The sequence below is a fragment of the Etheostoma cragini genome, chromosome 16, assembly GCF_013103735.1.
Source record: "Etheostoma cragini isolate CJK2018 chromosome 16, CSU_Ecrag_1.0, whole genome shotgun sequence".
NCBI lineage: Eukaryota > Metazoa > Chordata > Actinopteri > Perciformes > Percidae > Etheostoma > Etheostoma cragini.
In genome coordinates, this window is record NC_048422.1 from 12,848,350 (window position 1) to 12,876,249 (window position 27,900).

The 27,900-nt window shown below is 38.5% G+C and overlaps 1 protein-coding gene across 2 annotated transcripts in view; it reads right to left on the reverse strand.

Moving 5' to 3' along the window:
* The window catches only part of rai14 (retinoic acid induced 14), a 40,738-nt gene extending 15,175 nt beyond the window's left edge, over window positions 1-25,563 (reverse strand). Inside the window, exons 1-7 of one of the 2 annotated variants that reach the window (XM_034895581.1) lie at window positions 25,283-25,563; window positions 23,679-23,760; window positions 5,363-5,493; window positions 3,645-3,733; window positions 2,410-2,474; window positions 1,114-1,171; window positions 464-534 (exon numbers count right to left, since the gene is read on the reverse strand). In XM_034895581.1, coding sequence (XP_034751472.1) covers window positions 464-534; window positions 1,114-1,171; window positions 2,410-2,474; window positions 3,645-3,733; window positions 5,363-5,493; window positions 23,679-23,714 — 450 coding nt within the window. In that variant the 5' untranslated portion in view covers window positions 23,715-23,760; window positions 25,283-25,563. The remainder of the gene's footprint in view (window positions 1-463; window positions 535-1,113; window positions 1,172-2,409; window positions 2,475-3,644; window positions 3,734-5,362; window positions 5,494-23,678; window positions 23,761-25,282) is intronic. The other variant, XM_034895580.1, reaches the window with a different exon arrangement.
* Window positions 25,564-27,900: the final 2,337 nt, after the last annotated feature.

Genomic DNA, 27,900 nt, shown 5'->3' on the forward strand with positions numbered 1-27,900 from the left:
TACATGCATACACACAATCGTGTACAATATTAATCATTCATTAAACAGAGAAGGACAAACAAGAGGAAATGTCAATTAATGAGGAGCCTTCATATTGTTGATTTACAGCTGTGAGAGACAACTGCAGTCTGCTCTCGTAAACTTAAAAGGCAGGGATGCAGACCAAACTATAAACAGGGATATAAGATATTTGACAGTAGATTACAGAAAGCATCCTGTTGCACACACAGGACCAGTAGACAGGTAAATCTTAAAGAACATCCAAAGCGTACAAAGAGAGATCAACCTTCCTTGAACACATTCCTTTCTGGAAATAAAATAGTAGAAAGTGATATGAATGAAAGTGAATGTAGCATTTTTTTTCTATTCATCCTGTTTCAGAGCCCCATTACTACCATGCAAGGGAAAAATAAATCTGGGAAAGAAAGACAGAAAGAGGAAGTTATAATAAAAAAGCCCTCACTGCATCCTTTAGGTTGATGGAACTTTTGAGTTCACACAGCAGATGAATGGTCTGGATGTTCCCACTGGCAGCTGAGGATAAAAGAAAACAGAGTCAGTCATGACAAGAAGACAGCAGTGTGGCCTAAGTCAGTTATCTAACATCAAAATGAGTGATGAATGTATCAGCTTCATCTCCTCTAAATTCCAAAAGACCAAATTAATTTAAAATGTGTTAAAATGAATAGACAGTCTACTTTCCTTTACCTAAAATTTACCTAAACATGCATGTCAACTAACATCAGCATTGTAACAAACTGAAAAGAGTTCAAAAGAGAAGTCACACTATGTGAAGGCAGACAATGTTGAAAGAGAAAAAGGAGGCAGCTTGAAGAAATTATAATGAGGTCTGTGAGAATCTCCCCATCACTCTCACACAGTGTTTAGTTTGAATAAAAACCTGCAAGAGTATTACAGGAACTTTTGATGGAAACAAACTAGCTGAAATCACATTTAATCACTAAATTCCAAATATGGTAAAGGATTTCATCCAAATAAACTCAGAGTTTAAACTTAATCTAGCAAGAAATTTTCCCACGTCCTTGTCTAAGGAGACTAATCTTGGATAAAAGCATCTTTGCATAATTAACTCTAAGACTGTGAGACACTTACCAGCGTGATGGAGAGCAGCCTTTCCTGAGCCGTCTACGGCATCTATAGGACATTTACTCTGCAGGGAAAACATGTGCAAATCAATGAATTATACATGAATTATGAATGAATAGGAAAAAAAGCGCTCCATTGTTAAATACCTATACTTTTTTGTGCCATCATTTGCAATACATTTTGGTGCTCGTTATCTTATGAACTGCTGTAATTACATTTAGTCTCCACTCCTCCGATCTGCCTTGTCTGTCTAGTGAATTCTTACAATTCCCTGAATTACTTTTCACATTTTTCAGAGAACGTGAAATAGTCTCCAAATAATTTTAAAAACCCCAAATGCTTTGTGGCTGCATTTCATGCTGGTGCAGAGTATCTGAGTATATCGCTAGTTTACCACTGACGCTTTATGTAGACGCACTGAAAATGCAAACATGTGCAGCAAAAACTGCATTTACATGTTTTTGTTCTTTTCTCCTCATAGTTGACCTGCTACAAATTTTTGGAATAATAGCATTATTTGTTGCTAGTAGTAAACCATGATGAAACACTTAACAACTTACAATTCTGGCAATACTTCCATTTTTTGGTGCATCTTCATGTCAAGTGAAAACACAGTTGTGTCATTGTACAAGACAGTACAAGCAGTTTGTGGCAAAAAGATGTTTAGAGCTTTAAAAAATGTTGCTGTGTACCAGCAGGCTTGTATGGATGTTTGAAAGGCAGATGTGTGTTGCTAAGATGCTGCAGGCTGTCATGAGATAGTTTCAGTCAGCAGATCAGAGCAGGAAGTGTGTGTAAAAGTGTCTGTCGTCTCCTGCTGAGATCTGCTGATGTATACACATGTGCACACACAATCAGCAGACTGAAGTAATGAAGCAGTGAAACTGTCTGTCTTTCCGACACCTTAACAGAATAGCGAGACAAGTCAGAGTGTAGGTCGGCATACGGTTCATGCTCTTGCATTCACACTTCCCTTATTGGCTACACCAAGTAATGCGCCAAGGAAGAAGTCCTGAGGGAGAACTTATGCTCTGCCTTTAAAACATTCTTAGCTCACATTTCTTACACTTTTTTGTTGTACAGATCTTAAAACAATGTAGCTGAACCTAAAATACAGTACAGCCATTGTATTTAACCAATACAAAAATAGCAGTAATATCGTATTACTGTGGGACCATATTGCGTGTAAAAGCATGGCTTGATAGATTGCAAATTGTCACATTATTTGCAGGGAACTGAATATGATGAAGCAATTTTAGAAATACAAATCATTTCTTAATTATTAAAACCTCCTTCACTTACCTGAATGAGTTTTTTGCAGCATTCAATGTGATTGTTTTTGGCAGCCAGATGTAACGGATTGAAACCTGAACATTAATTAAAAAAGGCCTTCGTTAAGATCTTCCTTAGGCCAAAGAATTCAGAATTCAATTCAAATTGAATGAAAAAGAAAACAACCACAAGAAAGCATTATAGAAGTGGCACTATAATGTATGTGGACACACACTGTACATATGTCTACATTATACTTTATATTTATAAGATTTCTTTGAGGGAAAAAAGACCACTTAAGCAGAAATACAGATTCTAAACAATCCAGATTTGTCTATTACTACTATACAGTGGGGCACGAAAGTTTGGGCACCCCAGGTAAAAATTTGTATTCATGTGCATTAAGAGGCCAAGAAAAGATGGAAAAATCTCCTAAAGGCATCAAATGACAGATTAGACATTCATAAAATCAGCGTTTGAAGTTTGCAAATGTACATATAGACAAGACTGATGCATTTTGGAAAGAAGTTCTGTGGACCAATGAGGTTAAAATAGAACTTTTGGGCCAGAATGAGCAAAGCTACGTTTGGAGAAGAAAGGGCACAGAATTTAATGAAAAGAACCTCTGTCCAACTGTTAGGCATGGGGGTGGATCAATCATGCTTTGGGGTTGTATTGCAGCCAGCGGCACAGGGAACATTTCACGAGTAGAAGGAAAAATGGATTCAATAAAATTTCAACAAATTTTTAACACTAACTTGATACAAATTGGTAATGATCCTAAACACAACTCAAAATCCACGGTGGATTACATCAAGAGGCGTAAATTGAAGGTTTTGCCATGGCCTTCACAATCTCCTGACCTCAACATAATGAAAAATCTATGGATAGACAGTGTATGATAGCAGTGCGTGACAGACAGTGCAGAAATCTCAAAGAACTGGAAGACATTTGTAAGAAAAAATGGGCGAAGATACAGTCAAACAAAAATTGAAAGATTCTTGGATGGCTACAAGAAGCGTTAACAAAATGTGATACTTGTCAAAGGGGGCAGTAAAAGGTATTAACTCTGCAGATGCCATTTTTTTGTTTTGTGATGGAAATAAAATCTAACTTTTTGTGACATATACAAAGGTCTAATCTGTTATTTGATGCCTTTTGGAGATTTTTTCCATCTTCTCTTGGCTTCTTTATGCACATTAATACAAATTTTTTCCTGGGGTGCCCAAACTTTTGACCCCACTGTATATAACTACAGTACATACCTGCAGCATCAGTGAATGACAGGTCCGCTCCATGGGCCAAGATGACTGACAGGCAGTCTGTCTGTCCACGTGCAGCTGCCACATGAAGACTGTACACAAACCCAAATCAATGAACAAATTAGAAACGCAGCAGTTGTCAATATTTATAAAATCCCAACAGCAGAGATGTTTGTAGGACAGCTATTTTACATTTACACACACACACACACACACACACACACCAATTTTTGTGCGTATGTGTGGAGTAGGCAATCAATACATCCCCTTTCTAGCTCAGTGAGCAGAATGAAAATCATTACACATGGCCAGCATTCCCTTGGTTTGTGTGTGTGTGTGTGTGTGTGTGTGTGTGTGTGTGTGTGTGTGTGTAGGATACACACGCACACACCGTGACACACTTGCACAACTATGCCCACATGCCTTTCAATCAGGTTTTATCACCATAGAGATACTGAAGACTCCTCCTTTGTGTGTCTTAAAAACATTGTAGAGTTCAGATGCCAAACAACCACATTCATCATGATTTACAAAGGCTGTGACTATGCATCTGAATGCGTGTTACTCTGTTCTAGTCGCACACAGAGATCAAGAATGTGAACTACTGATGGAATTAAAAAAAGCCTGTGTTTGTTTTAGCATGTGAGGTTCTGCGCATTCGTTTCTCCTTGCATTTGTTCCTGTGTTTTCATGTTTCTGGCTCTCTGTGAGCTGCTAAACACATTGAAGTCAGTGTGTGTTGTGTTTCGGGAAAAAGGTCAAATATTAACTCCTTAACCTTTTGTTTTCAACATTCTCAACTGGTGAGCTTCACCGCCTCTGCAGAAATTAATCTGCTCTCAAAAGCGCTGAATTTCAAGGCGGCTGAATGAATGGTTGAAAATGTCAACCTTTCAGGAACTAAGAAAAACAGCTGTATTTTTAGATTGGTCATTCATTTTTAACATAGTGTTGTGGAATGTGAATGTAGTTTCAAAAGCCCAAGACGTTGGAGCATATGCTGTAGCAGTTTATAAGTCATGCTAAAACTGAAAGGAAAACACAAAACTCACATCCATGGGATGTTTCCCTGAAATTTAATAGACCCACTTTCATTATCAAAATCATGCTATTTCTTCAGTCTCTGATTAGCAATTGAATAGCTGCACTTGTATTAACTTGTCAGATATTACGAAACCAGGCTATAAACTGGAGATTTGCACATTGTATTCTACTTAGGCTTTTGGTTTGCATCTTTGTCAGTGCAGCAGATCTGATTCAAAGTAGAGCCTGACCGATAAAGGATTTTTAAGGCCGATACTGATAAAAATATTAGGTTAATAAAAAAATCTGATATGTCGATATATATTTTTTTTAAATAATCCAGAAACGCATAACAAAACTTAAACAGATTTCCCTAACATTAGTTATTTGTAGTTATTTAAGAGTTCTCACTTCTATAATATGATAATTTGTTAAAATCATAATTTTATCAGCCATTATATACCAATAGTTTGGGAAAGGCCTAATATTGGACAATTATATCAGCCTGCCAATATATCGGTCAGGCTCTAATTCAAAGTGCCTTTCTTCTTTGATTGAAGCTGCTTCCCACAGCTCTGCCACAGTAAGGACTCAGTCAATTAATTACTCTACAGGAGTATTTTTGTGCTAAAAAGAACATTTCAATGATTGCTATATATTGCTTTATTTTTTTTTTAGATAATAGTAGGAATGCTTACGCTGATTTGCCCTCAGTGTCCAGTTTTACAGCGCTGGCACCTTTTTTGGCGAGAAGCGAGGCCACCTTTTCCACCTCGCCATGCTCCACTGCGGCAAGCAGGCGCTCATCGTTTTTGTTCCACTCATTGACCTAAAAGGGAGGATTAAGACAAAACCAAGCCATTAGTATCACCAACATTAAGACATTTAACATTCTTTGCGAGAATGAAGCACTGTCATTTAGCTGATGCTTTTACCCAAAGCAACTTCCAATTACTGTATATGTCAGAGGTTGCACAACGCTGGAGCAACGAGGGGTTAAGTGTCTTGCTCAGCAACATTGATGTATTACAGTGGGAATCGAACATATGTCCCCCACACCAAAGGCACTTGTCATATGCACTGCACCATCATCCAAATATATTACGTATGTATCCATGGTTTTAATTCTAAGAAAGTTTATAGGTTATTAACTATCTCTAATAATAATGTATACCTTACCAATAAGGATGTGTATCATTAAACATTTACAGACACATTAACAAACCTTACGCTGCAGCCCAAATGGCTGAGATGCCCTAAATATGAGTAATGTTTCTTCAGAGGGAAAAAGTTTATTTTGGCTCTGCTGTGGCACACACAAAACATTTGTCTCCATACTGTACCTGTACGTGAGAAAACACACACACACACACGTAATGACATACACAAACCAAATGACCCCAAATTTGTATCACTGACAGGCTGTTCAAAAAGAGAGATGTCAGATACTTAAAAACGAAGTATGATCTCATAGACATACACTGTCTTTCTTGGAGTACTCACTGCAGTCTAATGGCACAAAATATATTATGTAAACTTTAAGAGCTGTCCACATCAGCATGTACCTCTGGCAAAAAACAAAACTTACATTATAAAAACTTGTATATTAAAAGATGTCCTGCCACACAAAACCTTTTTTCCTTTTATTTATTTAATGTGAAAATGAACTGCTACCTCCTCTGTCAGTTCTAGCCACTGAAAAGAAATAAGCGGAGAAATCAGGGCAACAAGAAAAGCTGGTCAGTCTGACGTCATGTTGCCAAAGCTCATTACTATTCATGAACTCGCCCAGTTACGCTAGGTAAAGGATGCTGATAGCCGGGCTCTCGTTTGCTAGCTGTTACCCAATCAGAGTGAAGCCGCTTAGCTCATTCAATATTAACGAGAACTGGCACAAATTGAGCTGAGTCTTCCTGCAGGCTTTCTATACCATGCTAGAATGGCTTGAAACAAGGTAACCAAGGCATTTATTCCACAAAAGTGTTAGAGAGTCCTTGGTAGAACTTCAGACATTACCACTAGGTAATGAAATACGTGTGGCAGGGCACCTTTAACCATTTAAAAAGGACGATGGACCCACAACCTAATTAACCAAAATCAGGAATATTAAACTAAGAAAAAAGTAGCTGCTTATTTGAAGGAGAACATATTATATTGAAGAAGTTAGAAAATGTGTTTAATGAAATTGCTGTAAAATAAGGTTACCTTAACTTGATAACAGAGTGAGAGGCAGAACTGAACTTCTCCACCCCAAACAAGTTGGTAGCACAAGTTCATTAGTCTCCCTCAAACTGTCTGTGCATATTAGGATAAAGCACAGTAATAGATTTGACCCGATAGCCTACTGACCTGCTACATGTGATAAGGGGGTGAACTCTATGACTTGGGGTGGCAAACTGTAGCCTATTTTGAGAGAGCAAAAAGCCAACATAGCAATACATGTTGTAAATAGCCTCGGTGGCAAACATACAAATGCAATCACTGCAATACATTTTGCACAGCTGGCGGAAAATTGCCGGGCTATAAAAATCCCTTCTGTCAGTGAAACAGCTAGGATGACCGCTGAGCTCTACAGCCAGATCCACAGAGGCATTAATGAGTACCTTTTGAGGAAAACAAAAATACTAAATTGTTGGTGCTTTGTAAACTTAAAACAAAGTCTAAGATGACTGAGAGCAGAGTAATCTTCTTGCTTTTCTGGCCAAGAGCTCTGGAAAATTGTTGTACACCCCCACACACTCTTTGTGATGCAGGTTCCAAAGCACTAAATGTTGCAAGGACTGAGATAGAATTTAGGAGGCTATGTAAGATGAGAAAGTTCTCTGACAGACTGGAAATAACAGATTGGATATAAAAACACTCAGCTGAGCACTGACAGAGACGTGTGACAAAGATATATCTGCCAGGTGCCTTTTCATGTCTGTAATGAGCAGTGATGGGTATACTGAAAGTATTTCCAAAAATATCCAAGACCAATTTAGAGTTACTACAAAATAAATGCAGGATCAGGGAAAACCTTCCTTTATACCACAAAGTCATAAGAATTTCAGCAACGTCATCATAAAAATAGATGAACACACGGGGAGGTTGAAGTTCATTTGGGTTTTTACATTGGGATTGCACAATTCCTGTATTATTAAAAATACTGGCAATACACCTAGTAGTATTAGCCCTTTACTTATCTCTAGCATGTTCATATGTATCCTTCATAAGCTGTTTGCTTGCAGCATTTCTGTAATTGCTCATGTTTTTTTTCTTTGCTTGTGTTCTTCTTAAAAAGGTACCCAGTGGAGTTGTTGACCACTAGTAGCACTATGGAGCAACGTGAGTATCAGTTTTGTTTGTATCACGTACACGCAAGAGGACCCACGCACATGTGCGGCAGGCAACGATAAACACATTCATGCTGCCGCTATTCCACTAATAGCAAATGTTATATGAGGAAGAACACACATTCAACATGCTCAAGGAAAATGCATTATAGTGAGAAACAGTAAATGCAAGCATAACTTTAGTTTGTTTACAAGCAATTTCACAGGGCACCTTTCAATTTCAGTGCGTTGACAACTCCCCGCCACCGTATTTAAAAAATTAAAATCTAGAAAAGATTTTGCTCTTATTACCAGGATTGAGTTATACATTTGGTGGGTCAGATCGCTTGTTGACCACCTCTGCAAACACACATCATTAAAAAAAAGGAGCTATTTCACACAGGGAATGCTATATTTATGATGAGGGTGGCAAATGTTAGACTATCATCTACTAACTGAACTGATCATTAAACAAGCTGCAAAAAGACCTGGATGGCTGCCTCTGCTAAACTATTTCTTAGGGCAAACCGTGAGCAAAGCATTCCCTAAGGTACTTTGTGGGGTAAGTAAAAGTGGAACAGTAAAGTCAGAGAACGTGCTGTCTGTTCTATGATTGATGGACAGTGAGACATGACAAAGCCAGAGAGAACTAAAGCTATAAAAGGGCATATCCCATATGTGTAGTTTAGGATTCCTTGTTTACACAGAGCTGGATTTTCCTCACAGTATGCTGGTCTGAAAAGTCTCATGATTTTATTATACAGCCAGTCATATGCCGCTTGCAGGGCACGGAAGCAATCGCATGCTAAAAAAACATTTTAAGAGATGGTAGAAAAACTGAAAAGAAAAAGATGTACATAACTGAGGAATAAGGAAATAGAGAAAGGAATATACACCATATACCTAGTGTTCCTGTTGCCTGAGTTTCACCAAAATCTTCAAAGAGAGCGTAAAAGCAACTTGGAGCGTGGTTTGTTTATATTATTCAACACAGTGCCCAGTACTATACTTATCAGGTTTTGTGGACATCAGGAAGGGCGGAACTCGTTGGTGTAATTGAGTGCCTTTGTAATCCGGAAATAGCAGCAAAACCACCCTCTCCTATACATGACAGATTAAATTATAGCAGCAGTCACATCTTGCAGATGGTAAAGTGTCACTTAATGGGAATTTATTCAGGCTGGTACAGTTAAATTTAAGCCTAACTTGTGTGCACCTTGACAATTCAGTAACTTACCAGATCTCTTGGTATTGACACTTGTTATTTGCATGAAAGGTCTGCCAACAAAGCTGATTGAAATAGATGGATCTAAATCCTATTTCCTATATCTAACCCTGAAAGTAAACTTTAAATTCCTTTGGGTGAATGACTAGCCACTTACCCATTGCTTTTTCCCCCTAGTGCATGGTGTGGTTGGTTGCAACTTCCCGGTGACCCATCTGATCAAACCAGACTCAATAGGCTGGGTTTTCTCATGTCTGAATAACTGAATATTCTTTTCTCAGGGATGTTTTCTAGACACTGGCATACAGCAGGACAGGAATTAGATCTTACGATATTGGACATCCCGGTTCCTGGTTTCCACTCAAACAGCAAACATTTAACTCCTGGTATGAAATGATTTTCAGAGTTGCTTAAGAAATGACACAAATTACTGGTACAATGCCTGGATGGAAGATTATCCTTTTTAAATAGCCTACAGAGTTATCCTGGTAAAATGTCTCATAGTGAAAAGATTTAGGCTTTTAAATACACATTGCGATGAAACTACTATCAATGTTCATCCTTGAAGATGTACCCACCCAAGATTTACAGAAAAGCCCAAAGGACACTTAGAGTTGCCATGAAAGATTGTTAACCATACAACCCTGTCCAACCTAAGAGGGCAATACGAGGAGTTACCTGGCAATTACTAAGATAGAGTGTGGTATTATGGAGATGGAAAACCAGAAAAAAGGTATGAGTTAATGCAACATTTTAAAACTAAGGTCCAGGGATCTAGGTTTATATTTTCTTGTTTTAGGGCTTTCTGCTATCATTCAAAACACTGGTCAGGCAGTTCTCTGTATAGTCGCTTCAATAAAGATTTGTTCACGCCGTTGTTGGTTGTCAGTTGCTTTGAATCAAGAAACTGCAGAACATTTAAGGCAAAGAAAAAGAAAGGCCCACTACTCTGTCTTCTAACAACTGCCTTCTAGGCACAAGTTTCACTCTAAAATTAGGAAACTACCAAAGGTTTTACCTTATCTGAACCTCCACTGTGTCTACAGAGTAGAGTCAACACTCCCCTTCTCTATCAAAGAGAAATATGAATTATTACCCAAAGGGGTTTATATGACTGTTCATAATAAATTACATTTGTTTCTTGTTGAGCATGACTTCCTCTCTGTACACTGAAGCATCACACTGGTTGAACACATTTTCTGTCCATCCAATGACTAATGGGCTCTAATGGGCTCTACAAATATCCATGCTTTAATAAAAATTTAGGTGGGTGACTTATTTTGGGTCAAATTAAATAGTTTGTGGGTAGCTCTTATTTTGATTGTTGAACACTATATAACTGTTACAAAAAAACACCTCTATCCGAAAACCAACAAGTTTATAGATATTTGCAGTAAGTTCTCCTGTCTTGGTCTCATTAACAAGAACTGCATGTGAGAGAAAATGGGAATAGACTCTGAACACCAACCAACACAAATACCCCCTACTGAACAGCACTAATAGAAAAAATTACAAGGGAAACACTGATGTACTGTGCACAATCATGCCTAATGGTCTCTGTGATTTTAATAGGCTGGACAAAAAACGACGGGCCGTTACGACAAAGCAGAATGACGCAGATAGCATTAGACTACAGTACATTGTAATAGACAGGTTTAGAGGAGCGGAATGTGCTGCTCCAGTTTCGGCCGCATACACAATTAGTGTCATTGCAGGAGGTTGATGAAATAATCATACTGGCAGAGATATAAAAAATAGCAAAATCAGCACAGGTCTCAGCTCCAACAAAAAGTGATTGAAGAAAGTGTGGAGTTTTCTTAACCAAAAAGGGGCATAATGTAGAAACAATTGGCTTTTCTGAAAGAGCAAACAGTGCACCAATAGCAAAAATATCTTCATGTCCTTAAAGTAAACGACAGTACATGGTACTTTTTGTATGGTATGCATTTGTACACTCAACAAGAGACTAGAAGTAGGCTGGTATAAAAAACCCTAGAAAAAATTCTATTTTGGACGGTAAAACACTCATTGGCTCTCAGATGATAGGGTTAGATTTTAAATAGACAGAACTTAAAAATACACTGACAAAGAATATTCAGGAGATACCTTTGATTATTTTTTAATATTCTACTCTCATTGCACAAAAAACACAGAAAACACAATAATACCCCTGTCAACAGAATTACCCATTAGAGCTGAAACAATTAGTCACAGGAAACTATTCAGCAACTGTTTTGATAATCTATTAATTATTAATTTCTCAAGCAAAAAAGCCAAACACGATAATGTTCCAGCTTCCAAGAATTAAGGATATGCTGACTTTCGTGTTGTGTGATTGTATATTGAATATTTGTTTTACAGGGACAGTGCATATTAATACATACTTCTGTAAATGTGCAAAATTAGCCAAAAGGCTAGTTTCCACATGCAGTCCCTGTCCAGATGTTACAATTGGCTTCCTAAAAAGCAACGTTGGGCATATCTGTGGGTGTTGGACTTTTGACTGGACAAACGATGAGTCACATAATAGTGAAACAAATCGTCTGATTAAACACTCCACAGCAAAATTTGTATTTATTTGAGTCGTGTTTCTGAATCGAATGTAAGTACAATATTCACTCTCCTTAAGCTGGTTTCGGTCTCTACCAAACTTCTGAGGAAAATATCTGGCTCTTTAACTGCTAAATGCTCTACTATGTTCATTAGCTAGTCTCTGTCTGTCTGCAGTTTGCTCCTGAGCAGCTAGTGTACAGTGGGCCTTTTGGCTAAAAACGGCTGCCTGCTGGGGCCAAAAATGACGTTGTGATAGCGCTAAAGAGCCGTAAAGCCAAGGAGCTGCGGATGCAGGTGATAATTCTCAGTAGGTTCATCAATACAAGCGACCTGTTTAACATTTGATAATGTGTTGATATAATAGCCCCTTTCATGAAAACAATTATTAGTTGCAGCCCTACTCCTTCTGATGTATAATGGGGACAAAACACAGCATATCACATGTCAAATACTGTGCAAACACCACACATTGAAAAACATCTAAACCAGTGTACAACACAATACAACTCTAAAGGATGATTGTATTGAACACTTTCGGCTTAGCCTACATTGGCTTGCACTGGACAGCATGGCTTTAGCTCACATTGGTTTGCACAACCAATAAGTCATGGGTCACTAATCCTGTGATTATAAACCAGTAAGACCACCGTTTTTCTGTCTGTCCCACCAGGAAGTGAAAAGGATCTAACTTCCTCTGTTGCTTTCAGTTCCGTTTCCCGATTGCCCCCCGTCCTCTCTCTGTCTGTCTGCCTGCTTCTCTTTCAGGTTTTCCCTCTTTTGGTTTCATGATTATGTTTAGAGTGGGATCAGGGTGTGGACGGTAGTGTTTGTTCTCTCTCTGTCTTTAGCCTGTCTCATAAAGAAACACAAAGAGTCGGTTGATAACACTAAGTGTTTCCTGTTTATCCAGGCCTGAGGCCGGCTGCAAGGACAAGAGAACAAGGAGCAAGACAGCTAAAGAGGTGAGGAAAAGAAGTGCAATAAATTAATTGGTCGAGAGACTAAAGGAAACAGAGAGAGGAGTATATATCAGAATGTGTATAATGTTCTCTGTTGCTTTACCGTTATATTTTAATGAGTCAATGTCCTTGTGTCCCCACCTCTCTTCACATGCCTCACATTTGTTAATGTATCTATTTGTGAAGTAAAATTATAGAATCACAACATCAAACATCCAGTCATTACTACAGTTTTGGAATAAATTACAAAGAAAACAGATGCCCATCAAGTGTGTGTGAAGCTAATGGTTTTTGCATAAACATTTCTGCTCAGAGCGTTTTTTCTGCTTCTATAAACTTCCTCAGTCCTCTGAAGGAAAAACAAACTAAGATTGGGAAACAGTAATTCCTACATCACATTTAGTATGTTTGTAGAGTTCAGCTACTAAGAGCCGGTGGAGTTTAAATGAACAACATTTACGTTAGAAAACCTTTAGTCAGACAGACGAAATAACATGTTTGTTGATGTACAGATAAAACGTGTTTGTTTCTTTTTGATTTGCTGGGTAGTCCCGTGTGCCTTCACTACGGCAGAATACAGGTTATTTGAAGGGAGCTGCTATATTTCCACACATAAAGTGGTACAGCTTATAAAACTAAGTTACGCTTGACCTCTTTAAGCTTTACTCTATTGTTTGTCAATGAACTGCATTTGTGCACCCACTTAAACCCGCACTGAAAAAAAAGAAAATCCTTTCCCAGGATATCTTAAGATTATGAAACAAAAATGTGAAAAGGTAAAACCAGGACTTCGCACTATCCACAGCAAAATCCAGGAATTACTTTTCCAGATTTCCAGATACTTTTCCTTGTGATGTTATGTAAGGGGAATTTGACCTGACGGTGGCACCAACATCATTCTTAGTCATACTCTGGGGATGAAAAATGACCCTAACAAATTTCTTGGTGATTTGGGCAGTTATCAAGGAATCTTCCTCTGAACTGTAGTGTTTGACAGACAGAACGAGCGACCAGGCCCCTCTGTTTGTTGGGCAAGAAAAACAAAATACTTGACATAAATAGATAAGATAAGGGAAACCGATGGTAAAAACAGAGTAGGCTGAGTCAGGAAGTATCATGTCTAAAGATAATGCAAATAGAGACTGACTTACTTAAAGGCTTAATGATGGAGAGGAAATATGGAAAGGAAATGGAAAGTGACAAAAAGGAAAAAACAACCAAGGCAGCAGAGGATTATTAGGATGAAAATACAGCTAACTGAATGAAAGTCCTTCATTCTCAGGTTCTTAGAGAGGTGACTGAACATAAAAACACAACCCCATCCACTGTTCCAATTCACACACAAAACCAGATTCGTCTGTTGTGTAAATGAGAATCATGTTTCTGGGATTACATGCAGAGATGAAAGATAAGGATAAATAAATGCAGAGAGAAAGTAGGTTATTTGGGAGGGAAGACACACAACCAACATAGACTAAACTCCAGAGGGGAACAACATCTATACATATTACGACAATATGCTTTGTTTGAGAGAGTGGTTGACAGGCAGAGGAGTGCAGGCAGGAAGTCGTGGAGAGGATGGAAGAGTGAACAATGTACAGGACAAAACGAAACGAAAGACAGAGATTGACACATCTAAAATCTCTCTGCCCTTTGATCAGTGGCTGTTACCTTCAAACCCTCCTTATCTGCAACAAAGCAGATGCTCAAATGTCCTCAAACAATACATCCTTTCTCTCGGGCCACAGCTGAAACCGCTTACTGCCCTATGCCCACGCACGCACGCACACACATACGCGCGCACACACACACACACGCACACACACACACACACACACACACACAGAAACTCAAACCAAGAATAAGAGAGTTAGTAGACAGAACTGTTAAACAAAGACCAGATGGTTGCTTTCATGATGAAAAATGCTGCCATGTATTTCACAATCCTGCCCAATCTGGGCCACACGTTTAGATAATGAAACAAATTTAAATCATGACATTTTTCTCTTTTGGCAAATTTGTTTTAGATTAACAGCAATTTGACTAGAATCACCCTGTCCCCTCTAAATATATTTTACCCTCAAAACTAATGAATTTCAAGTAAACCCCACCCACTCTGCCAGCGGTTTGATTTTGACCTGCAGCTCGGTCTGGAAACCTCCACTTTTAATTCTCCTGCCGAACCCATCGCAAACTGGCTAATCTACCTGGCGTGCTATTGGTGGCTTTAACACGATGACGATAGAGAAGCAACCAAGCAGTTTCTTGTTTATATTCAATATAGCGGCCACGAACGCCACCAAAGTGCAGCAACCCTGGGGTGCCGCTGTCGCTTCTACATCATCCAGATCGTTAGTCTGACTGGTGGAAATACTATCCAGTTATTTGAACCATAATGCCCACATTACCTACAACGCACCAACAGTTGGGTCGGTGATCGGGTGTGTTATTAAAGTAGCAGCTAATGTAGCCTTCATAGAACATTTTTTCACATATAGGAGTATTACTCCCTAAGATCTGTAAAAATGTTTAAAATGGTGGAGTTCCCCTTTAGAGACACACACAACAGCAAAGTTGAATGGCATCCATCAATGTCTGCCAACGAGGAGTGCCTCTTTGAACCAATTTTGCCAACATCAGAGGCCGCCAAGGAGAATATCTGTGCCTGAGAAACACAAATTATGAAACATTTTAAAAGGATCAATTTATTTTAGATCATAGGTATGCCATTGTGTGATTAGTTTTCATTTGTTATATATGAATAGGTTTGCAAAAAAGGATTTGTTATGATTGTACGTCATTTTAATCCTCATTTTAGTTATTTCTAGCTTTCCTTGTTTATTAATACTGAGAATAAATGCTAAAAGGCAGTGGAGCGGAGGAACTCGTACTCTAAATGCCAAAAAAGCACTTTGTTTCTGCTTTAAACTTACAGTATTTTAAAGAACAAGACTGTCATAAGGTAGTAAAACCGCATTGGAATGCCATTGTATTTATTTTTTAACTCTACACTAAAGATGTAATGTGATCTTCTTATTGTTTTACACGTCTCTCTCAGCCTTTCCACTGATGAAAGTGCATCAACACTAAGACTTTACAGAAAGGAAAACTAAACAGTCATCATGTCATCCATTGGGCCCCCCACCCCTTACCCTCTCTTCACTTAATTTAGTCTACATTTCCATTTGACCTCTCTAATTAGCCTCTAATTTTACTGCTTTTCTTGTGCTCCTCTCATAAACAACTTATGTAGTTACAGGAGTACTCTGAGGTCACCATGACTCTATGAATTGGTTTGTGACAATATAAAGTGTATACTAAGTTTTGCTTAGTGCAGTATAGTCTGCCACATGAGACTAATATACTGTATATACATGATCTTACTGCTAGAACTCTTTGCATACAGATTATTACAAAGCTCTTTTTTTGTTGAATGCAGTTTTGAAGGATTGATGCAGAAGTCCGGCATAGGACATTTATGGGTGCAAGAAGACTGGCAGTAAAAAATAGCCCTCATGTAACACTTCCTCCTGACACAAATAGCCTCCTGCCCTATAAATAAACACTGCTGGACTTGGAAAGTCTCATTAAGCTCAAGGGCTGTTCATAAAGTCAATGGAGTAGGGCAAAAATATACGGTATACCTCACTTCAGGCACGATAGGGTAGTTTATGCACACAGTTGTCAGTGAACAAAGAGCCAAATAAAACTTTCAAAAAAGAAATATCACAGTCTCACTGATCAATCTATTGAGGTCCAAGGTCATGCTTTTGGGAAACATCTGAAACAGTCTTTGTCTCTACTTTAAAGTTGTATCCATAAAACCATGTCACTCTTCCACCACTCAAAACAATAGATGGAACTAAAAACACATCTCAGAAATGTTCGTGAGCATAAACAGCTTTCAGACCTACACTGCAAATCAAGCAATGCAATGCCAAAAGTCTCTCATGAAGGAAAGTTCTCATAGTTTTTTTTCTGGTGAACTGATTCTAACCTTCCTTCCATCCATCTCCTTGCATGAATATTGTTCCAGTTGTTCGGCGCAGGCCAAACTAAACAACTCATCTGAACCCGACCAGGGCGGGTAGCCAGCCCGCCCTTCTCACTCATATAGGGTTTCTCTCCTGCTCACTCTCAATCCCAATCTATCCTCCTTTATCCAGTTCTTGTTCCTCAGTATTCCTTCGTCTTTGTCTCTCTTCTCCTATTATTATACTTTTTATTATTTTTCTCTACAACCTTTCAACTGAACTCCCCTTATCCACCCTATCTGCTTTTGTCTATCTCTCTGGTGCTCACACCATTACTTCATCTACATGTCATTCTGAACCTTGTCAACAGTCTAGTGAGTCATGCTTCACCGGGTGTACAGCCACAGTTTTCTTAAGATCTTTGAACTTGGACTGATAAATGAACCTTCACAAACAAATCTTCATAAACAAATCCTAGGGCTTTACAATTTATCAAAATACAGTATATAAAATCATTCAAATTTTTTAGATTTTAATAATATTTTTCAATGAAAATGAGAATACAAAAATAATCATCCCCTCTATCGTGAATCATATCCCAATCGTAATATCATTCAAAATAATCGCAATTTAATAATTTCCTCGTATCGTGCAGTCCTAAGAAATGCAACAAACATGTGTATTCATGTACATAACGCAGCAAACAAGCACCTTGCATCTCCTCACAGCCACGCAAGACAACAAACAAGCCCATGCACAAACACACACCCACACATAAATGAGTATGCAAACACATGCACAGACACAAGGATCACACCCGCCTGCTTTTACCATGCTCAGTGCTTCATGTACTTGCTGACGAGCAGGTTTCCTGGCTGTACGTACACAAGTGATAAGGAATTAAGAGATCCCAGGGGCAGTTCCTGCTTTAATTGGATCTATGTTTAAAAAGGCTCTAAGCCATTTTCCTCAGCCTTTCATTGGACTACTTTAAACCAGTTCAAGTCCGTAGTTTAGTAAATTTTAGGACAACCACAGTGGCAAGTGCAATTAACAACTAACTAACCGTGGCAAGCACACCAGTAGGTGGACTAATATTCTGCATGCTATATACAGTAGGCTACTGTAGGCACACTAGTACTATCATAGAGACAGGACTCTTCATCACTAGACTATAAAGCCAGTTCCATGAAGATGAAATAACATGGCTGTTATGGCCATGTTATTTCTGATGGCTGTGGGACGGTAAGTGTAATTGTTGAGCATTTTTCACACAAGTATGGAACTTTTTGAAAAAGGCGTTATTTTTCTTTGTATTTTAAAAACTACTCTGCAAGTTATAGCCTCCAACTAAATAGAGACAATACAGACAATAATGCGTTATTAAATGTTCATTTAAATTCTGCCATTGAAAAAAAAACATATTGGTCGACCACTGGGTGAATAGGCCTGTGGGGTTGCTCATCTTCCTGACATGGTTTAGCCCAACTGATAGATGAACCCATAGCACCTTTCATTTCCCTTCTCTGCATTGTCTTCTCTGTCTTTTTACATCAATGTTAACACTTTCTGTTGAAAGTAGACTCTGATTATGCTGTATGTCTACAGATAATATACCACATGTAAACAGCGCCATAGTTATCCCTTGGACTGCTGTACTGTCACCTGCACCTGTCACCACATCCACAGACACACACCCCTCCTCCACCCCCTCTCCCAGATTAATGCTAGGCAGTCCCTGAGGTTTTACTGTCACTCCCAGAACTAATACCGTTTCAGTACACCCAGCCAGAACAAACCATTCCATGCCAAACCAAATCAGGCGGATCCAAGTGGCAGCCAAGTGTATATATATATGTATGTATGTGTATATATATATATATATATATGTATGAAAATGATTTTTTTTGTGACTGCAGTTTAAACTTTTATGGAAAATGTAGGGTGTAACATTTTTTCCTCGATGTACTGAGAAAGAGGGACAATAATATGAGCTAGTGTTTTCAACAACGCGGTGCACATTTTTTAAGAAATGTTTTCAGATGATCAGCATGTGATTTTGTTTGCAGTAATGATCTAGTTAACACAGTAGACACACTTCACAACTCCTGATAAGAAGGAATCCCTTCAGTGTTAAATTCAGATTCTATAAATTTTAATAATAATTATAGCAACCCTTAATGTACACTGTGGTCATATAGCTCAGATGAATTGAAGCCATTACACAGCTGTGTTGAGATAGAAAAGACAGCATGATCCACACATTAATTAAGTGCAGAGAGACTGGATGATAAGGGGCGGGTGTGTGTGTTAGTGCATATGCTGTGAATACCGGTCTATGCACATGGATGTGAAAGTGTGTGTGTCAAGGCCTCAAGTAATCCTGCTTAGTCTAGCAGCTGGGGGAGCAGGTTTAAGTAGTGTGACAGTATGAAGGTCTGGGCGAGGGCTTAAAACTAGAACCACAGTCAACAATAGAATACACGCGTATTAACGAACACAGATTGTGGATGTGTATGTGTGTGCATGTGTGCACAACAGCACAGCCAGTAAACAGTGTGCGTGCTTGGGGGATGGTAGTAAGGGGACGAGAGTAAGATAACAGTGTAAGCAAATTAACTAATTTAGAGCAGCTCTGCTCAACCAGCAGGGACAGCAGGAGTCCTTAATGTGGTCTCAAAGGGTGGACGCACACTACAAGATTTAATTAAGATTCCCTATATAAAAGATAATTACTCATGCCTTTTTTATACTTTTAAGGTTGTTTCATGGAAAACTATTATGTTTGTAGAATGATTTTACACACACACACACACACACACACACACACACACACACACACACACAAATATATTCACACACACACACACCGACACACACACACACACACAATATATACACACATAGTAAAAACTGATTTGTGCTTTGTTTAAATCTATGTACAGTATTGCAGAGTACTATTTTGGCCTGGTTATCAAAGCTGGATCTAAATGTATGTACAGATTTGTATAGTCTTCTGTCTTCATTATTGGTGCAGGTCACAACTAAACCATTTCTGACAGCTGATTGTTGACAGACATGGCTAAAGCAAAACGCCTGTAAGTCTCTTTGCAGCCGATCGCCAAACCCATTCCCAGAAACGACATTATAGCGTCTGAAACAACATTCTGATGCAGGCACATAGTCTAACACAGGCACATACGCACACATTCCTCTGATTCACTTTGACCTTGCATAACTACACACCTGCTGATAAAGCAACATTGGTGTCCACCCTTTTAGGTACTGGCATGCTAAAAATTTGGATGGACAACCACAAAACCGCCGTGATGATCCCAGTGCAGAAGAAATACTGTTATTACCTCTGCTGTATAATCTGTGAGAAAATCCTTCACATTCAGTTCTCATTTTTTTAAGTGCAGCAATATAGCTGTTTAATATCAAGGTTGGAAATGCATAAGCACCTTAAGCGTAGGCGGCATTTTTTACACTACTTAGCCTTACAGCACATTCACAGTGCAGCATTTGAGATAGCCAGTCAACTTAACCTGGTGACCTTCTGATAAGTCAGCCTGGTTGAACAATTTAGGACAGTTTGCATTGATTTATATAACAATCAGATATACTGGACGGTCAAAAAACAATCATAAGCACACCCCACATATAATGTGTTAAGAAAGGTTGTGTTTTTGTCATATTTAAAAGAGGAGATGCATATAAAGCTACCCAGCATCAAGTTAATAAAGCCACTGGGAAGAATGTAACAAATGTTGGGAAGTTGTAGGTCATTCAAGCACTGCTTTAAATGCCAGTTTCATTTCAATTCATTTTGATGACAATGCAGTTTGCACTCTGCAGCCTACTGCCTCAATCCTTCAGACAAAAATGACCTAAACCAGCGCAGTATGATGGAAATGGCTGCCTGTGTGGTGTGCAATTAGTATTTTTTTTTTTGGAGGAGTATGTGTAGTCTAAGAGTGATAATTGACTCACAGATTTCCTATCAGTACGAGTAATAATCACCATTAGGTATGTGGATGATACAGTCTGGTACAACAGAGTAATCAATAATACAGCACATTACAACATAAAGTTTAGCATAGGGCAACGTGATTTATTAACCTCCTAACCTTAAATATTCTCAAAGTGCCTACAAAGTTAGATTATATAGAACATTCTTACACCCCGTACCATGTGGTCACCTGAAGGAAATAGATGTGCAGCCAAGCATTAAAACACAATCACAAGGCATAATAAATGCATACCCGCACGTACTTAATCCTTACTGTATCTTGAGTTTGATATTCAGAGATATAATTTATGGCTGTATCATCGCATCAAGTCGAAAGTTCTAGATGTTTTGTGCATTGTTAGTTATTCATTTCCTGCAATTCAGCAGTGTTGAAATTCATGATGTGGAAGATCATTTAAAATGAAATACTAGTTGTGAATTTAAACAGTAGGTGTGGTTGATGATTGATACAAAGTCTATTGTATGCGCTTGAATTATATTGAGAATTTGTGAACCATCCATGATTTTGAAAAATTCACAATCAAGCTTTTTATTATCAGGCCATATCCTCAGGTTGAGCATGTAGCCTTTATACTGCCTGTATCATCTTTTATACCTCATTTAGGCCTCATGTTGAGGTTGATTGAGTAAAGGTTTGGCTGCCTGATGCACTCGGTTCACTTGGCTAGAGGTGGATCCCCTAAATAAATCATTTAGAAAACATTTGACACTAAAGAACAGATTCCATTACACATTATCTGGAAATTTCTTTACTTCATTGTGAAGCTATTTACGAACATTAGTTTCTGTTACTTTGTTTAAAAAAAATTAAGGGGCTGGTTTTGGGTTTGGGGGGGGAACATTCCTGAGAAATCTGTCACTGACACACAGCCTAAAATAGAACCACCAAGATAATTTCTTTCTATTACGGTTGTTCAGGGTTTCTATAAAAAGCAATGGAATGACTATTGGCTCAGAGGATAAACATGCTGGCCTGTGATACCATTTTCTGCATAACTTAATCATGACCATTCATTTTATTCAGCAAGTGGGCACTGTTTTACCCAGGATACCTCTGCATAAAAAGCAAATCTGTATTTCACTAAAGGTTTCTTGTTTTTACGTACAGTAAATCAAGGGATCTTTCTTTTAATTAAAAATAAGTATTTTTGTACTGTATTTTACAAAACTGAAGAGAAGATAGAGATTAAATGATGTAGTTCTCTACAAAACAATAATGCCTCATTATTGTTATGTTATTATATAATGTGTGACAAGAAGTGCAAGAGAACTGGTAAGCAATCAAAACTGTCTAGGTGTTTGTATATGACTGGTACAGCACAACCATTGTTTCCTTTCCAGAACTGCATCAATAAATTGATAAAGTGATGTATTACAATTAAGAGAAAGTGAAAGAGTGTGACCATGTGTGTGGGTGAGAGGTCTGCAAAGGCATGCACGACTGCAAACGGCTTTATTCGTGTTTCTAAGCAACATTCACATCCACAGCTCTTCCCTTTTTTTCGCTCATGCCGCCTACGACTGGCTATTTCAGGGAGGACAAGCATTCACTCTGAAAGCATCCATCTCAAACAGTTTCCAACACTTACTGTAACAACACACGTTTGGGCTGGAGAACACCCAGTAAAGGTGACACAGCCACCATCCATTACACGCACTAAGAAGGAACTACCGTAACCTTGGTCTCCAATGCTGGACTCAACATTTTCTAACAATAGACACTATTGTAATCCTCCACATAGCTGACTGAATCATTGCAATCATTTACTAATATAAGGTGGTAGACCAATGTAAAATTGCAGGCTGTTCAAATCTGATCAAAAACTTGGAATGCAATGTTTTTTTTCTATTTTCTATTGATATATGCGTGCCTCTGTATTCCTTCAAATTTGAATGTTCTTCCAGATGATCTCTAGGTGGGTCCCTAGTGACTTAATTTTAGTCTCCAAAAAAAAAGGTCTTGCTCTCCACACACTATTTATGCCTTGCTGTATATTGTGGCTATAATTGAGAAAAAGCAGGGATGTACTCCACCTAATTATTCCTCTGTGGGCCAGTCTCTCGACAAAGCATGCCATTTAACCAAAGCTCACCCTCCTGCACTGACACACACTCATGGAAAATGTCTACATAAACCAAGGCTCTAATTTAGTAGGCATTCTTCTCTCCATTCACCAACTTCTCTACTTCTGACACTCCCTCCATCCCCTAAAACTTATCTCATTCATTCAGCAACCCTCCTGCTTTTTCCTGTCTGGCGTTTGGTTCTGTGTCATTACGGTCACTGTGACAACAGATGAGTCAGACACAGTGGAGACGCCCCACTTCCTGTGAGTGTAGAGTATCTGAGACTGTGACCGACTGAACGACTGAACCAACACGGAGAAACTCCTCCCTAAAGACTGATTCATTGTCATCAGGATTAAAACCTCATCTAGTGGTGCAGAGTCACAGTATCTAAGGAGATTTGTGGTCTTTGTAGGCTTAACAAACAATTTGCATCACAGTCACCTTCCAAAGCGACTCAACATGTCTGTATAAAAGTCTGTCATATTGATTACACCATAATATGATCATAGTTTCTTAAACACATCATCCTGTTTTTAGGTCCTAAAATTGTCATGACACCTGCAATTAAGCTGAGAAGTTGTCCTGTGAATCTGATCATGTCATTCTTTTTTCCATTTACAGGAGCATGGAGTAAGCTCTAAAAGGGATTACACAGACATTATGATTAAATCTATTTGTTTTTATTTTTCCAACCTGTTTTTTTTCTTCTTAAATAGTAAAATATCAACAAGCCGTGGGGTGCTGCTGACCCCAAGGTTGAGAAAATCATCCGCAACTGCTCAAGGCATGTACACAGACACTGACTCAATCAAGCAGACATACACATGTGCACACATGCTTGCATGTACACACACTTTACACAGCCGTGAACACATGTTACAGTACTTACATCGGTTTTTCTAAACTTTGCTTTAAGGCTCTTCATGTTCAGTCAGATCCATGCAGTAACTCACTCAATCACTTAGTCAAGGCTGTGAAGAAAAAAAGACAGATGTTTAAACTCAGCCTCAGTGATGTTTGTCTCTATTTCAAATGTGTTTCTGGAAGACTTAACTACCTGATTTATCAGGTATTTTGTGATGCTATATCCACACATCTTACAGTCCATATGAGGTATTAGTGTCCAGTGCAGCAGCACTAATTTACGGTGGCAATAATCTACAGCCTTAATAAATTAGCATTTTCATTATAAAAACAAAATAATGTTTATTAAAGCCTCATAAGCAGCACAAAAGCAAATGTGTACACTACTTTTTTATAATCACAGCACTCCTAAGCTGTAACAAATCAGAAGCACTTCCACATTCCTGTCTCGTCCTCTCCAATCAATGGGTAGTTTTGGGAATGGTCTTTGCGTCCCACATGCAATTCTAATTTAAACATGTTGCTGGAAATGGTATCCGGCTTCGTATTGTTTCCTATAAGGATGTTTTAAATCCCCACAGAGCCCATGGGGATGTCTGGTGACTGTATTTTTGCACCTTAACTGCCTCTAGCTAGTTCCAGTATTTCATGTCTGAAATGACCTCGTCATTGATTTACTCTCAAAATATCATTGTGAGCATTCCACTTAAAAGTCTACTCCCTCACTTCATTATTATCATTTCCAGATTGCTCTGTGTCTGCATGTATTTCAACAAAGAACACCATGTAAGCAATTTCAACGCTTTGCAATGATAACCGGCAGTTGGGTCCTGAAGAAATACTATTTCAAATGCATGCACTAAAAAGGTTTTGCAGACACAAATCACAAGTTAGAAAGAGTTTTTTTTTTTTCTTTCTTCAATTTCAAAAAGTCTTTATGTGGGCAGATACTGAGAGGGGTGTGTAGGTCGGGTGCATCAAGGACAGCCATGTCTGAGCTCCTCTTGCAGCATTCCAGCCACAGATTAACATACATTTGCCTACCACATTCTAATGCAAATCTTAATGTTCTGTTAAATATTAGCAGCCCAATCAATGGCAAATGGGGTGAAAACAAATAAGAAGTGTTGGGGAATTTTAACATCTATAAAGGAAGCTAATTTAAAAAATAAAGAGAGATGTCAAACAAATATGTTGCCACACTGTTAGACAGCAAACTACTTAATGACTACTGAATCCATTGTCAAACTTTCTACTGGAGCACAAATCCAGTCAACTGTTAACAACAAGCAGTTTAAACCGCGGTTAATCAAGTAACGTTACCTGTGCATATTTGCTTCTAGCCTACTGCCCAGAAGTTGTGCATGAAAACCTCTGTATACAGTCTATGATGAATACACGCACAAACACGGGTACTAGTTTAGCACAAAAAGTATGCTATCAAATGCGCGCGACCTGCATCATTGTACACAAACAATCAGATTGGACGCTTTGTAACCAGAACGGTACGTCTTTAATACCACTGAGACACGCAAATAGTTCTCGTTAGTTATAAGGCATTGTTAAACATGACTATATCATTTCGACCAACAACTACTTACATGATATGTAATTACTGGACACACTTACCCAGTTATGTGTTGAGGTCGCAGGAGGACTGGACACATGAAAGAAATTAACACACAACCGCTTTTTTGTGCCAAAAACAGATTCGCTACCGGACCGGTGACAAAACAGCGAACCTAAGCTAAGCCGAACAGGAGGAGGATGCATAAAGGAGGAGAAAACTGTGTGCCCCGACACGGCCCGCGTACATTAAAAGTTGTTCACGGACTCCTGCCTGTCTCTCGCTCGGGACTCAACTCAACGGCTCTGTTGCCCGGTTTAGGAAAGTGACGTCACTCTCCCAGTACTCTCGTGACCGCGGAGAGCGAGCCCTCTTCTGTTCTCCATTGTGCCCCATTCATGTTCCGGGTAAAGGGGTATTTCCCACAGAACCACACTTAAACAGAAATCCGTATTAATGCAACACGTCTATGGGAGCTATCACATCTTTCAAACCATTTATTAAACTACAAAATCAGTCAGTTTGTGAATGAAATTTGATTAAATGGCTAATAATGGCCAATTCAAGCCCACAATTATAACTGCACCTTCATAAAGTTGGGGGACCTGCGGGAGACCGGCTTTAATAAAAATGTCCAAATGAATGCAACAGGGGCCAAGATATTGAAACTTTTAGTAGGCTATGTGAGCCAAGGTCCAAAACGTTGGCTACATTTTGCTTAATGAATCTCAGACTTCTTTGGATCCAAAGACAGAGTTCAATTCATATTTTAACTGGTCTTTAAGTTTAAAATCAGTGTGTATTTCATAAGGTTTAATACACCAAAACAAAGAAGTTGTGTTGATAATAAAAGGCTTGTGTCACAACAGCACAACGAAACGTCTCAAAACAGGTAAGAACGTGTCTGAGCTGTGAGGTGTAATGTTGATGCTATTTCGTAAGAGGAGATAATGACTTGAGCTACCTCACTGGCTGTGTGTCTGTAATAATTACCCAAACTATTCTTTAAAGGCATGTTCAAATGTTTCAATATTGTCTGTTTAAGTATACAATACATCATTTACAGTCTGGTGGTCTATTCATATTGCCCGGACATATCTGAACATATTTCCTAAATGAGTATGAGCACTAAGCCATCTTTGAAATTGTGTAATTTTAGAATGTATGCCTAAAGAACCAGGGAAAGAAAAATTTGAAAAAAATGGACTGTGACATAGAGACGCTGGCTTGCTTATAGTCTGCTTAGTCAAGGTGTGGCCCCTTTTATATGACTCAACAGGTAATACCCATACTGCCATTTAAGGGCCAAAGAATGTAGGTGGCATGAAGTCTTGGTAAATGTCAAGATAGTGACACCTAGTGAAAAAGGTATTTACTACATTGTTGGTCTGCGTTATGAAGAATGTTTTAATGATAGATAGTAGGTTATTTTTTCTTTCTAAAAGTAGCTAAAATGTGTCTCCACGGAATTTTTTCATACATACCCTAAAATACAAGCTATTTTGTATATGTGAGAAAATATTTGACTTGTTCTTAGCCTATGTAAACTACCGGTTTTTATTATTTGGTCACAAAACGTTTCAAGGTAATTAAGTTCCTTGCTCAAGGGTATTATATCCCTTAAAATGTAGGGGTTACTGTACGGGGAGGTTGAATAAACTGAATTCATTTGATCATTGTTGATGTAGGCCTCTATTGACCTCTTTTTCAAAACACCAGGGCCAAAGACAGCCAAGACATGTTAAAATGCAGGACCCCACCCTGGATGGCCTTTTAGTGAATATCCTGCATAATGGGTGCATATTGGCAAACAAAATATAATCAAATTTAATCAAATTACTACAAACCTAAATATGAGGCATGTGGTCCACTTTGGTATTGGTATTGCATTGCCAGACATATTTTTAGTCTTGAACCTACAAAAACTCTTCTTTTTAACTATGACACAGATAGTGGCAGTAGCAGTAGTAGCAGCACTACTACTACTAGTGCTACTGCTACTGCCACTATCTGTGTCAGTGGCATTAGCTCAGTCCGTAACCCCCAACTGCTCGGGGTGCCTTTCCATGGGCAGCCCCCTCACTCTGACATCTTACCATTTAGTGCATGTATGAGTACTGAGCATGTGTGTGTAATCCAGGCCTTTGTGTAATAAGAACAGAGTGTAAATTGTAATTTCCCCTTGTGGGATTAACAAAATGTACATTTTTATTATTATTATTTTTTAAAGATGCAATGAAATCTCTGGGTCTTGTAGACACTCAAATAACCTGAATTTCAACATGGCTATGCTAACATTCCAACTGCTGGATTGTATTTAATTGCACTAATAAAAGCTTATATTTGATGTTTCAAACATAGGCTAGTTTGAAACCAAATTGTCCAGAAAAGACTGGTTTAAGGAATGACGTCATTGTTATGCGATTAATAACAAAGATTCTTTAAATGCAAGACAGATATTGTCCCTATAGGCCTTCAACACCCAGCTAACGCGGAAAAAAACATTTTTTTTCTACCACATAATAGTTATAATAGCACTGTCATGTTGTGGCATCTTAAATTGCAACTTGCATTAAATGGGCTATTTAAAATATATCAGTGTAGTGTATTGCATGCTCCAGGAAGCCGTCGACTGTCGAAGAAAGCGGAAGTGGTAATAGGGAAGTATTTCATTCCGGAT